The sequence below is a fragment of the Centropristis striata genome, chromosome 5 (genome assembly GCF_030273125.1).
Source record: "Centropristis striata isolate RG_2023a ecotype Rhode Island chromosome 5, C.striata_1.0, whole genome shotgun sequence".
Lineage (NCBI taxonomy): Eukaryota > Metazoa > Chordata > Actinopteri > Perciformes > Serranidae > Centropristis > Centropristis striata.
Genome location: NC_081521.1, coordinates 29,778,469 through 29,791,891, shown reverse-complemented (window position 1 = coordinate 29,791,891; position 13,423 = coordinate 29,778,469). Strand labels below are relative to the sequence as shown.

General features: G+C 36.3%; 2 protein-coding genes across 2 annotated transcripts; one reads left to right on the top strand and one right to left on the bottom strand.

Annotated features, from left to right (window-relative positions):
* Nucleotides 1-168: 168 nt before the first annotated feature.
* prok1 (prokineticin 1) lies at nucleotides 169-2,755 on the bottom strand. The gene is given in 4 exon segments (XM_059334076.1): nucleotides 169-940; nucleotides 1,317-1,442; nucleotides 2,574-2,680; nucleotides 2,683-2,755. Coding segments are annotated over 4 exon segments (447 nt in total). The 3' UTR covers nucleotides 169-799.
* Nucleotides 2,756-6,566: 3,811 nt separating this feature from the next.
* On the top strand, nucleotides 6,567-12,193 carry lamtor5 (late endosomal/lysosomal adaptor, MAPK and MTOR activator 5). The gene is made up of 4 exons (XM_059334074.1): nucleotides 6,567-6,731; nucleotides 6,818-6,879; nucleotides 10,161-10,278; nucleotides 11,743-12,193. The coding sequence occupies exons 1-4, from the start codon at nucleotides 6,697-6,699 to the stop codon at nucleotides 11,801-11,803; spliced, it is 276 nt and encodes a 91-aa protein (XP_059190057.1). The 5' UTR covers nucleotides 6,567-6,696; the 3' UTR covers nucleotides 11,804-12,193.
* Nucleotides 12,194-13,423: the final 1,230 nt, after the last annotated feature.

Here is a 13,423-nt window from a genome sequence, read left to right as displayed (position 1 = left end):
ATAACCTTGTTTGTTAGTACTGGTTAAGCTCCTACGTGAATGATACAAAAAATAAAAAAAACCAACAAAAAAAAAACAAAGTTGGGATGCTGTGTAAAATATATAAAAACAAAAACAGAATGCATATATTTGCAAAAATTATTTTACATTTATTTACATTTTGGACATTGCCCCAACTTCTATCTAGAAAGAAAGAATAACGACAAATAAAACAACCTGAATATTCTTTTGTAAATGTTGTGACGGAATCGACCTTTAATTCACATCAGCAGTAGTCAAATATTTGGCACAAGTCAGTCAGGGAGGTCGACAGTTCTGTTACATATCAAGGTTATGGGTTTGCACATGTTTTATCATAATCAGACCGTGATTAAAACCATGTGACATCCCATAACACACACACTATGTTTAATCAACCAAAATAAACTGAACATGGAAAATAAAACATCTCGGAGCACATGTTCGACAACAATGTTGCGATTATACTTTTATTGACAATCATATTTAAACATTTCTCTTGATAAATTAACATAAAATCAGCATGAAAACAAAACAGCAAACATTTCAGTTGTTCACAAACAGCTTCTTCGTCTTTTAAAAAGTGTCTGATGTCTGCTGTGGGTCTTGTTAAAAGGTTAAACTCTTTCTCTCCTCGGTGTGTGGATTGACAGAATCCAAATGTGTTACAGTGCATAGAGTACACAAATGAAGAATACAGCATGTGAAGATTAAATATGTGTTTCTAAGCCACAGCCTGGTCAAGTCTTCACTCTGAATGCTGTTTCTGCTACGCTCTTCTTCACCTGAATGCCTGAGCGTCAGCAAAGTCCAGGTTCTTGAAGTCGTCAGTGCATCTGTACTTGCTTTCACCGTAACTGGTGCACACCAAGTGGGGGAGACAGGGGCAGGTGTGGTGTTGTCTTTTACCCAGATAGGGCACCTGAAAGTGGGAAAAGAAGTGTGATTGATAATCTGACAGTTTAAACCCTTCATCAGCTGACAGGTGGAGCTGCAGGTCTTTAAAAAGTCTGAATTCGGAGACGGATGTGGTGTTAGCAGAACTAATAGTTGCCATCTGCAGATGATCAAAGTGATGTATGGCTGTGATTGGCCGCTTCACTCTGGAGTCAATCAATAGCCTCTGCAGTTATCAGCAGCTTTTCTAAAGCTTCAGCCAACCTGCCAGCTACTTGATATAATCTGAAGTTCTACTAACGCAGAAACAAGTGTATGCAGGAGAGTTTCACTGTGTGTGTGTGTGTGTGTGTGTGTGTGTGTGGAGAGAGTGTGATTAATGACATCAAATTTCCACCCACCTTGTGGCTAAAGGGGTGGCATTCGTCCCCTTCTACACCTCTCGGGACACACATCCTCAGGCCCCTCAGCCACAGACTGACGGCACAGCAAAGACCAAAACCACACTGCAGGTCTCTCTCACAGGCCTGCAGGACACAGAGAGAGAGAGAGAGAGAGAGAGAGAGAGAGAGAGAGAGAGACGAGGTGGCAGAGGAAAAACAGAGAGAGAATAAAAGAGGCAGAAGAGAAGAGTTCTTTTGATGCCAGTGATCAGTTTTATGATGCTAATAGAGATGCCCTTTTATGTTTGAATCCATTTCATTTTTACTTATTGTAATAGAGATGCCCTCTCATGTTCCTGCAGCGAAAGCCATTTTATCCATTGCCTGTCATCTTTCTAATCCATTTACAAATGAATATCAATCAGATGACTGAGATAATTTCCTCTCGTTTTTCCAGCGTACTTGAAGCGGAGGAGGATGTGGTCTCCTGTCAGTCATGTGTAATCACATTTTACAAAATTACCCAGAAAAGAGAACTGGGCTGTTTGCATTTGTGTATAGATTTGCGTGTTTATAGTTTGATTAGGAAAATCAAACAAAAAAAAACAGTTAAAGCTTAGTAGTGTTGAAAATAAACTGTACAGAGTTATTAGAGTGCAAATATGATTCAGTTCCCTGTGTATAGACAGAATTAGTGAGAAATAACTGAAGTTGTTGATTAATAGAATAGAACAACTTCAATTAATCAATTAATTGTTGAAGTCATTTATCAAGCAAAGATTCAAAACATTTGTCGGCTCTGGCTTCTCAAATGAGAGGATTTTTGCAATAGCATATTTTAGACTATTAGAAAGAAAAAACTATCATTTTTTTTGCTCTCTTTAGTATCAATGTCATATTTAACAGCAAAATAATTCAGTGTTTTTGAAGAAAATTGTCTTTATAGACCTGTGACAATGGTGAGGGGCCAATAATCTATAAACAATAAATGTCACCTGATGCTCAAGAAACTCGTGAGTGATTAATTGTGCAATTCAAAAAAAGACTAACAGATTAAGCAAGATGAAAATAATTGTTAGCTGTAGCCCTTCTAGGTCAGTAGTTTTATTTTGAATTGAAAAATTACATATTGTCTCAATCACAGAAACAGTAGAAATGACACAAAAGAGAAATGTATTCATTTAGAGTAATTATACACTCTTAAAACTGGTTAAATATGAATCTAATGAACTGATAAAACACCAGAAGAAAGGCAGAAACGTGTCTCTCACTCACCCCCGTGATGACGGCTCCTCTGGAGCAGCTCAGAGACGCCAGCAGGAGGGACAGCAGCACAGCCCTGGAGCCCATGACAGCAACACAAGAACTGGACTCTCTCAGCACCTCAACACTAGACAGCAGCTGTTAACAGTCTGTCCGGCACCTCGCTCTGGATCCCCGACTCTCCAGTCACTCATGAAGGTTCCCAGAACTCCTCAGAGGGGGGAGCCACACTCTCTCCCTCTCTTTATCCACCTCAGACCCCCCCACCCAACCCTCCCTTCCTTCCTCCCTCCCTCCCTCCCTCCCTCGCCATTTTCTGAGATCTCCCCACGCCCCTCTCTGCCTGTCTCCTCAGAAGCTTCTTCATCTTACTCATCCAGATGATGGCTGGTGGAGGATCACAGTCGTCCCCTCTGCCTGTTACAGAGGGTTCAGGCAGTTTACATGACTCGAGTGGTTCAAACGAACACAAAAAGTATGGAAAACTACTCAACAAGTGATGACATTCATATCAACTGAAATGAATCTGACACCTGTTTGTGAGAGAAAGGGCACAGGTGCCGCGAAATCCAGAGTTATTTGTCAATCTGAAGCAAACAGGACAAGACAAATCAACATCAAAGTCATATAACCAGTTTACTGAAATTGCCACAGGCTGACTCATGAACTGGGCTACATGTCAGGGTGGAAAGTGATATTCCTTATTTTATTATGGGATATGTGTGCTAGGATGCCATGTGCTGTGAAAGCTGGCATCAACTTTAGCTGCACTTCAGCAGTTTATTCACACTGAGAGAATACGGCCTGTCAGGCTAAAAAACATTATCACATAGGAATTAATGGGATGTATATGATCTTAAGAATTGTTTTTTGTACATAAAATATAAATTTTGAAATGAAATGCATAATTATAATATTTTTTTTTATTCTTTACATAATATTCAAATATGCATAAAATGCCCCTCCCCCTAATATTCTTTATTAAAAATATAAATATAGTAAATAACAATGCTATGGCAGTCAACCACACACCGCAGTCTGAAATACTCATTAGCAAAAGCAATTATAATGAATTTTACCTCAATTATATAATTATATTATATATATATTATCAATTATAAGTTAACTAATTGCTACTAGCCTACAATGAACATCAAACACTGTACTGTTTTTCTATTTCATTACTTTCAAATGTATTAAAAAGTGGAATATTAAAGTATAATATGAGTGTTATGCTGTGTCTATCATTGTTGATTGAAAAGTGTTATCAAAATTATAATTTTATGAATAGTTATCTTCTTAAAATGTTATACCAGATGGCAGGAAGTTGATCCCCAGACCCCTCCAACAGTGGATTTGGTCCCCCCTAACGTTGACTCCGTGGCTAAAATGTGTTATGTTTGTTCTTAATTGGTATTTGTTTAAAAGGAAACAAATACCAATGAAGTACAAATTCTTGATATTTATTTAGCATTTACTCCTCCTTACTACACCTCATTGCTTACAGAGTCTCTTGATGGATAACAGAATGTAATAAATTGGTCTTACTTTGTGTTATATATACATTATATATATATAACATATATTATATAATAGTGAAATCCTTTAATTCTATTAGCCATTATACAGCAGATGACGAATTGACTGGGTTCATTTGGAGATTTACTGTGGTGGGAAAGTGGCCATATGTAGCAAATAATAGGGTCTAGTGTTGATGCCAAACTCCCTTCGAACAAGATTAGAGATTCCTTGCATGAGTGTGTGTGACGTTCAGTCATGCATGTGTGTGGCAAGGGAAGAAGACATCACGTGTATGTGGACCCTGTAAATTATTCTGCATGTGTAAAGTTGTACGTGTGCCTGCCTACGTGCGGGCTCGGACAGTGATGAGCAGCAGGTTGTCAGCGGAAGCTCTGATTTAAGCAGTGAGGAGAGAAATATGAGAGAGGAAAAGATAGAAGAATTAGAGGAGAGGAGGGAGAGCGTCCCCCATGGGTTAGTCAGCAGCACATTACCCTGCTGCTGAGCAGGTGATGGATTCCTCCAATGCAGCGGCCACATAATTACATTCACCCATTTTTGCCCTGTCAGCAGGAGTACTGAAGCCTCGCTGTCTTGGGACAGACTGCAGAAATCATACAGGGAGGTGAGCCCAGGCGGTGGCCTCCAGCTAACTTTGGAAGAAAACACAAGATCCATCAACAGAAGGCTCCGTGCTTTACACTCAGAATTAATACTATATTTTATGTTCAATAAAGTACAGGCATTCGGAAAGTTCACTCTAGGTTACCCTATTATCATGAAACCAATGTTGATTTTGTTTCTTAAGAGGATTTGACTGCTCAGTGATGAGATGTGAGTGTCAAAAAAGAACTTAGTGTTTCTCCAAATAGCTGTTTATGACTCAGGAGGACGTGACACTGGAGCTGTTTTGGGGGCATTCAGCCTATTATGAGAGTCATCTGTATGTGAGCGCCTGTGTAACGCATGAGAACAAAGTGGGAACTGGATTATCAATAAAGATTATATATTCTGCAGGAAAAAATAGGCGGAACTCCCATAATCTAATTTTGTATTTATGCAACTCTAAATATCCAAATCCATTTCTCACTGGGGCCAGGATGAAGAGAACAACTTACTGTATGAATGATGAAATATTGAGAGGAAGGGTTTCATTTCACAGCTAATCCAGTTTAGAAAATGATTTTTAGTGAATGAGGACCCAGCCACATAGAAGAAGCCAGAAATGATATTTAAATCTACAGTAGGCCTATATTAACCTTATACCAAACATATATTATGCTCAAAGCCACTGGAACAGTTTGCCTGAGGATTATTTTATTCACTTTATTATATTTTGTGTTGTGTACTTTTTTACTTTAATTTTAGTATATTGTACTCTTTTATTATTATTATTATTATTATTATAGTGGGTTTTTTTTGTATTCTCAATGTTGTTATTGTTCTTTTGACTTGGAATACATTGTTTCTAGTTATTTAATCTAGTTTTTAATTTCTCTTTGTTTTAGTACTATTAATGTAAAGCATTTAAATATATATTATGAGCCTACATTTTCATAATTGTCCTGTATGAAAGCTGATATGTAGCTAAGTAAAGTTTGATTGTTTTACATATAATAACACAGCACATTAACATGTCAGTAATATTTAACCCTAACATTTCTTTGTGTATATATATATATATATATATATATATATATATATATATATATATTCTTGTTCATTATTTAACACACAAGGTGCTTAAGAGAGAGAGAGAGGGACAGACAGACAGACAGACAGACAGACAGAGTAGACTCTAAAAGCAACAGAAAAGACAAATGTATTTAAAAGTTTAAGACCAATGCATATAAGAAAGAAAATTGCTATACTAACATTAATACGGTAGTAGCCTAGTAAAACAAAGACAAATAAAAACTAGAATATATTAAAAGACAAAATAACAATAATGACAATAGAGCAAAACAATAATAATAATAATGATAATAATGTAAATATTTATTAATATAAATATGATTCAAAATATGATAAAAGTAAAGTAAAATTTGAATAGTAAAGTAAAATTTTAATACAAAAAATTACAAAACAATAAAATATAACAAAGCAAGTGGATAAAATAATCCTCAGGTAGATGTAATATATAATAGATACTAGATGTAAGGCTAATATACTGTAGATATAAATATCAATATAGCCTAGTTTCTTCTATGTGACTAGGTCCTCATTCACTAACATCATTTTCTAAACTGTATTAGATGTGAAATGAAACCCTTCCTCTCAATATTTCATAATTCACAGAGTAAGTTGTTGTCCTCATCTTGGCCCCAGGGAGACGTTTGGATATTAAGAGTTGCAAAAATACATGATAATGCATTACATTTACATGTCTACAGTATCACAGAGTACTCTTTTACCTTCACACTTCTTTCTTTAAGGTCTTTGGTCTGTCTTGTGTATTATTTGCCGCGCTTCATGAAGTGTTTCCCTCACAGCGACCCGTAGTGCATGTGATCATCAGCTGACTCTAACCGGAAGCTTTGAGGAAGCACATAACCAAAACAACAAATCTTCACTCACAAAACTTGACTTTTGCAGTTATTTACGCTTGTTAATAATGGAGTCCACCCTAGAACAGCATCTGGATGATACGTAAGTTAAGAGCAGACTGTTTTCGAGTTTGTGTTTTATCTGCTGGGCCGTTAAAGACGACTGAAAGCTGTTTGTGTTGTTGGCAGCATGAAGAATCCAGCAGTGGTCGGTGTGCTCTGCACGGACCAACAAGGACACAACCTGGGCTGTAAGAAAACACTCACTTACCTCTTCTACCTGAAGTTCATATGAAAATGTTGCTCAAATGTCTTCAAACTCAACTGGCTTTTGTTGAGAAATGCATTGAGGAAACCTTTAAAATTAAATTATCTGACTCCAACAGTAAATCCTCTAACCTATTTCTCTGCGCAGATCGTTTGATGGGGAATGAGCAGGAGACGTTCAAGTTCTCAGTTTAACGAAATTGTATTACAATACGTCAAGAAATTTGCAGTTACAGTCTCAAATAGTTCAAACTACACCCTAATTTACATGATTAAGGCGGATCAGTCCATGAAGTCTGGACCACCTCAATTTTCCCTGAACCCTTTTTTATATCCTAACAGAGGTTTGATTAAAAAAAATGTGGGTTGAACTCTCCAGAAGGTGCGTCCCTCTCGAACCGTTGATTCGTCAGTTTTAATCAATCTTGTGCGCACGTCATGTCACCAAGAAGAGAAGACCGTTATCTTTCTAATTCAGCACACCATGTCCGTGACCTGACCTGGAACAACTTTTGAGACACAACCTCCTGCCTTGTTAGGACTTGCAGAGATGATAGTGGAGACACAGATTTTCCAATGTTCACATAAGATATAAGACGTAAAATATATTTTTGTGATTATAGAATCTTACTCTAAATAGGACAAAGAAAGTTTAGGCAGATAAAATAAATGTATCTAGAGTAATCATAGTTTTAAAACAATATTAGTACATGATCGTTGTATCAAAAGCATTTCATATGATTAATCTATAAATGCATAGAGAGAGGGCACACATACAGTTAGTGAATTACACAGACAGTGGCCTAGTCAATCAGATAGTGACCCCCATGCACAGAGACAGAAAACGGAGACAGAATAACAGATTATTCTAATACTTTCTACATGTAAATCACACAAACAACTGTCCAATAATGCTGCCATTGTTGTTTAAACATCCATAATATTCATTATTACGACATTAATAACTTAAAAGTACAGCCCGACAGATATATCAGTTGACAGATGTTGTCGGCCGATATTGGCCTATTGTATCTATGTTTATGCTGTCAGATAATTTTTTACACAATATAAAATGCAACACATTTTTTTTTCGTTTATTTTGTTATTTATTTTATCCCTATTTATTCTTTATTTTCTCAGTTATAATTTATAGATTTGGTTGACAATGAAATATATTGTTTATATAATGTATGATAATTCATAACAATGTTAAATATTGTAGCATCCAGTCGAATGAGTAAGCCAGGACTGATGGTTTAATGACTTTTTAATGGGTCTTTTGTAGGCCATAAACCAACTTAAAAGCTAAGCAGGTAGTACACAGAAAACATAACAATATATTAGCTTAACTCACTTATTAAAGGAATAGTTCGGAATTTTGGAAATAGGATCTCATTTCCAACTTAGCCGGTGTGATATAGGTCGGTGGAGACCGTTTTCAGCACATTTTATGCAGTCCTTATAGTTGCACAAGTCACTGTTGCTAAACTGGTGTTGAGCTAGAGCACGTCAACAGTAACATCCAGCCTGTCACTAAAAACAGCTTTACCTGCTCCGCAGAACACCCGAGACAAATGCATTATAACGTCGGACTATCGATGTACATGTCTGTGTTGATAGAATAATTTTAGAAGTTAAACCAACCTTTTTGTCGAGGGAACCAGTGGGATGTTTTACTTACAGGTCAGCCTACAAAAAAACATCATCCCTGCAACACTTCATGGCACCGTGGCCAGTATTACAGTATTTATAGAGCACACAGACCAGCTTTATGATCAAAAAAGACAATAAAATCTATTTTTTTAATATATAAAAATATGAAATAATTTTTATATTCCTGAAACATTTTTCTACCACTTGTCAAAACATACATTTTAATCATCACATAATTGTATACTGTGCAGTAAATCACTTGATTTGTCTTAAGTGCAAATGAGAAATGCACATTTCTAAATGTGTAAACACAAACAACTTGCTTCCTGTCTCCTTTTGTGGGCTCGCGTCATAATCAGCCCAAGGTCAATCATATTCATGGAGTAATGTCGCCATAATAACATGGTCTCACAAATTGTTCAGTAGCCTTGCTGCTAAAAACAAATATTAAAGTGAGGTTAAATAAGAGCATCACCAACAGTAAGTCAGCTATAGCATATGACCTTCTCACTGCCAACTAGAATGTGGACACTCAGCTTTTCTGTGCAGCACTGAATACCACTAAATCATTATTTTACTAACTCCTGAATCATTTAGGGCGCTTTCCTTCTGTAGTTTTCTGTCCTGAATGATCTGATCACATTTAAGATGAGAGAAACACATGAGATATTTAAACTGCACATGCACCCAACATGCAGAGAAGATCCAATCACTAATACTTTTTGTCAGAGATGCATTTGGTTACATAAGCAAACCACAAAGTAGAAGAGCATATCTAATCCAGCTACAGCAGCAACAACAAGGAATATGAAACTACAGCCAGCAGCCGGTTAGCCCAGCTTCACTCAAAAACGGGAAACGGGGAGAAAGACACAAACTAGCTCTGTCCAAAGGTATCAATCTCTAAAACTCACTGATTAACACTTTATATCATATGTCCTCGAATAAAGATATTCTTAGTCGTCTAACACTCATATGATTGTCAACAAATCTGTAAAAATTAGTTACTCTTTTTATTTTTTATTTTTACATAGTCAGCAATTGACTGAAACTGAACAGTAATGATGTTTATATAGAATTTTATTTTATTCCCATTTATTCTTTATTTCCTCACTTATTTTTTTATAGAATTGGCTGATGATGTAATACATTGTTTGTATAATGTATAACAATGTTAAAATTGTTCATTAAATAATATTTATGTTTGAGGAAGTAGCTCTGGGAGGGTGCCTTTGCAGAGTGGTGAAAAATCGGTGCACAGTCCAAATAAAAAAGGTTTATTTTCATTCCAGCTCAAAAAAATTCCTATATCTGCCACCGTATAGGTTATCGATGAATTTTACCCCTCTAAAATCAGTATCAGCATCGGTCACAAAAATCCCATATCAGTCGGGCTCCAGTGGAAATACAATCTATTCGACCCTTGATCAAAAAGATATTTCAACCTGATGAAACAGAAAACATGTTGATCTTTCTCAAATGTTAAATGTAGCTTTGAACTTTGGAGAGACAAACCTAAAAGTTGCAAATATGATGGAAGCACTCTTCAGGAAAAAGTTTAATTAGTGCTTCTTTTGACTTTTTTCTCACTCTTCTCTATCTCCCCGTGCAGGCCGCGGCTCGCTATCTGACGAACACGGCGGTGTCGTTTCAGTTTTGGCCAAACAAGCTGCAGCTCTCACCAAAGACCCAACAGACAGTCCCACTGTGTGCCTGGAGTCTGAGTCAGGGTGAGTCCAGACACCACCTTTGGTCTGCTGTGCTTGACTGACTTGCATCTTTTTTTTCCATCACAGTAAATTTAAGGGCTCTGTCTGTAGTGGTTATGATAAACACTTGGGGGTTTCAATAAATCTTGGAAAAACTCTTGACAGAGATCCAAAGTCAAAGATGAATCGTCTGTTATTTGATCCTCAGAGTGTGCTCCAGGTCTTGGCAAAGGAGTTTATTTTCATTTGCGTGACTATGCTGCCACCTTCTGGCAAAACGTCCTCTGGTTCCTAGATATCAGTGACTAACTAACACCTATATTTATTAGTATTAAAAAATAAGTCATGTTAAGTAGGAGACCTTGCGGTGACTGTAGATGAGCCTGCTGCTTTGTTTTGACTTCTATGCTGCTTTCTGAGTGTTTGAATCACAGTATTTGTCAACAAGGTGTAAATCGATGTCATGATGACTGCGTCAGATATCAAATGTCAAGACAAAATATCCTCATACTATTTAACTGTTCCCTCTTACCTGTAGTGCTATTTAACAATTTAGATTGTTTCAGCGTGACTTGCTGTATGACACTCAGCAAAGTCTCTTTCCAGAATATGTAAAAGACTTGTTGTGAGCCAGTGGCATCTAGGAACTATTATCATTCTTGTCTACCTCCTACATGAAACTGCTCACAGGTGGATTATCTTGAGTAACTGTTGTTTTGTGCAAGAAAAACAAATAACTTTGCAACAGTGCATGCATAGGTGGTTTGGTTAAAGGGTGTAATATTGATCATTCATACACTAATTAGTCAAACTGCATCATATGCATACAATTATTGCAGCCATGTAAGTATTTTATCTAAGTGTAGTGTATATAATGTATGTTTGTACAGTGCTTGACAAATTTATTAGACCACCGGTTTATGCCACAGCTGTCCTAAATTAACAGCATTAGTAATAACCATAATCATGTTTTATGTACCTGTAATAGTTCATATGTAGAAGCTCTTTAACCCAAATTATATTTTTAATGCAAAAAAATGAATTATTGTTGCACATTATTATTTCTGGATTAAGATGTCAAATTATAGTTATTTACTTGCATTCTTGAACAGAAAAAGGAGTTTTAGTGGTTGAATGTTATGCTTGATTTATTTCTGACTTCTCAGAGAAGCCCAGTGAGCCGGCTTAAATTATAGTAAAAAGGTGAATTCTGTTTTTATTTGCCAAATAAATAACAATAACATTTTAGTTTTAAACAAGCTTTTGAAGGATTTCTAAAATATTTACTCACAAGGCTATAGAGACACAGTATAGGAGGGAATGACACACAGGTTGATATGATTTATAATTGAAAGTTCAATAAATGCCGTCCAGAGATATATAAAGAGAGAGATATATAAATTTTGAATGAGCTCTTATTTGTTTGTATGATTAAAATTCATCTGTTGAAACTTTGTCTCAGTGAATTGTCTGTTTGCTTTGTAGAAACATCCTGGTGAGGAGTCACGGGACCATCACAGTAGCAGTTCACAAGATAGCATCCTGAAGAAAACCGTCAGTTTCATGTAAAGAAATGTAAACAGGCACGTAGGTAGAATCACATGGTTTTAATTAACTTTGAGAAAGATTTTCATTTTGAAACCTGGAGTTTTCTGTTTTCAGTTTGAGTCCATATTTAAACCAGACCATGCCTGCTAAATGTCTAATGCTTTTTCTTTTATATAAATATATAAAGTACATGTGTGTATATGAATAAATATATACACAGATGTGTGAGTAATGCTATTTAATTGAAGTCATGTACAGATTAGGCCTTGTATCATGATATTTCCAGACTTACTTTGTGTGTGTGTGGTTTTTTTGTAAACATCATTCGATCTGAGGCAGTCAAGCAGAGAAAAACGGCTCTTAATAAATGTCAACTTTGTGTTTCCTTCTAACGTGTTATGTATTCATTATTTTCCCCTTTGCTCATTGTTTCCTGGTTAACCGGTTCATTTTCTTTGGCACATACATCCCAGAAATGAAAAAACAAAAGCTTAAATGTTTGCAATCATTCATTAAAACATTAAAAGGATCTCATCAGTATGGGGAAAATAACTAATTACATTTAGTTAAGTACCATACTTAAGTAAAATTCTGAGGTACTTGTATTTTACTTAAGTTTTTTTTATGTTGTTCTTCACTTTTTTTTTTACTTAACTACATTTATTTTTAATGTAAATAAAGCTTTAGTCACTTAGTGGAATCAGTTTATCAATAGAAAAAATATACATTTATATCACCTAATACATTCTGATGTATTATTGTACACGGTCTCTACTGGTGCTGGAAATCCTTGAAAACACTTGAATTTTGGTGTTTTAAAGGTTTGAAAGTGCTTCGATTTTGAATAAAGTGAAATTTAAGTTTTAAGTCTAAAAACAGGCGACAACCTGAAACATTAAACTTCACCTTTCTGTGGAATACTTTAAAAAAAAAAAAGTAATTAATGGCAAAATAACATCTAACTTAATATGATCAAGAAGTGAAATCACTATATTGTAAATTGTATTTTTGTATAATTTACCAAAGCTGCTGAAAATCATTCGATTACTAACCTTATTCCAGCTGTATAATGACTTCTCAAAGCAGCCTTTATTTCTATACTTCTGCACAGTACAAATGCAAGACTTTTACTTGTAACGGAGTATCTCTACACTACTTTTACTTCTTGCACCACTGGATCTCAACATGTATTGAGGAGCATGCAGGAACAGGTAACAGTGGAGTAGGTGTATGCAGATTTTCATGTACCGGTAGGTTAGACTCAGGATACAGAAATAATCAGAGATTCCCTCTGCAGGACGGTGCAGGACATCCGTGTGTCCCGCTGTCTATGCACGCACATGTTGTCCTATCTGCGGTGCACACTGACAGTGCAGTGCGTCTTGGTGGCGCACTGCCAGTGTCCAGGACCTGAGTAAAAACTCTGCGGCGGCTCTGATGTTTTGACCGCAGAGCTTTTTTTTTCCTCCCTTAGATGAGGTTCACTGCTACGTCTCAGTCACGTGTCTCTCTCTCCTCAGTGTGGGGTTGCTGTGTATCTGCGGCTCCTCGGCAGAGCAAGCGATGTTGAGGTGAGATGCAACTCAGAGGGACTCGCGCATAGAGGGAAAGTTATGGC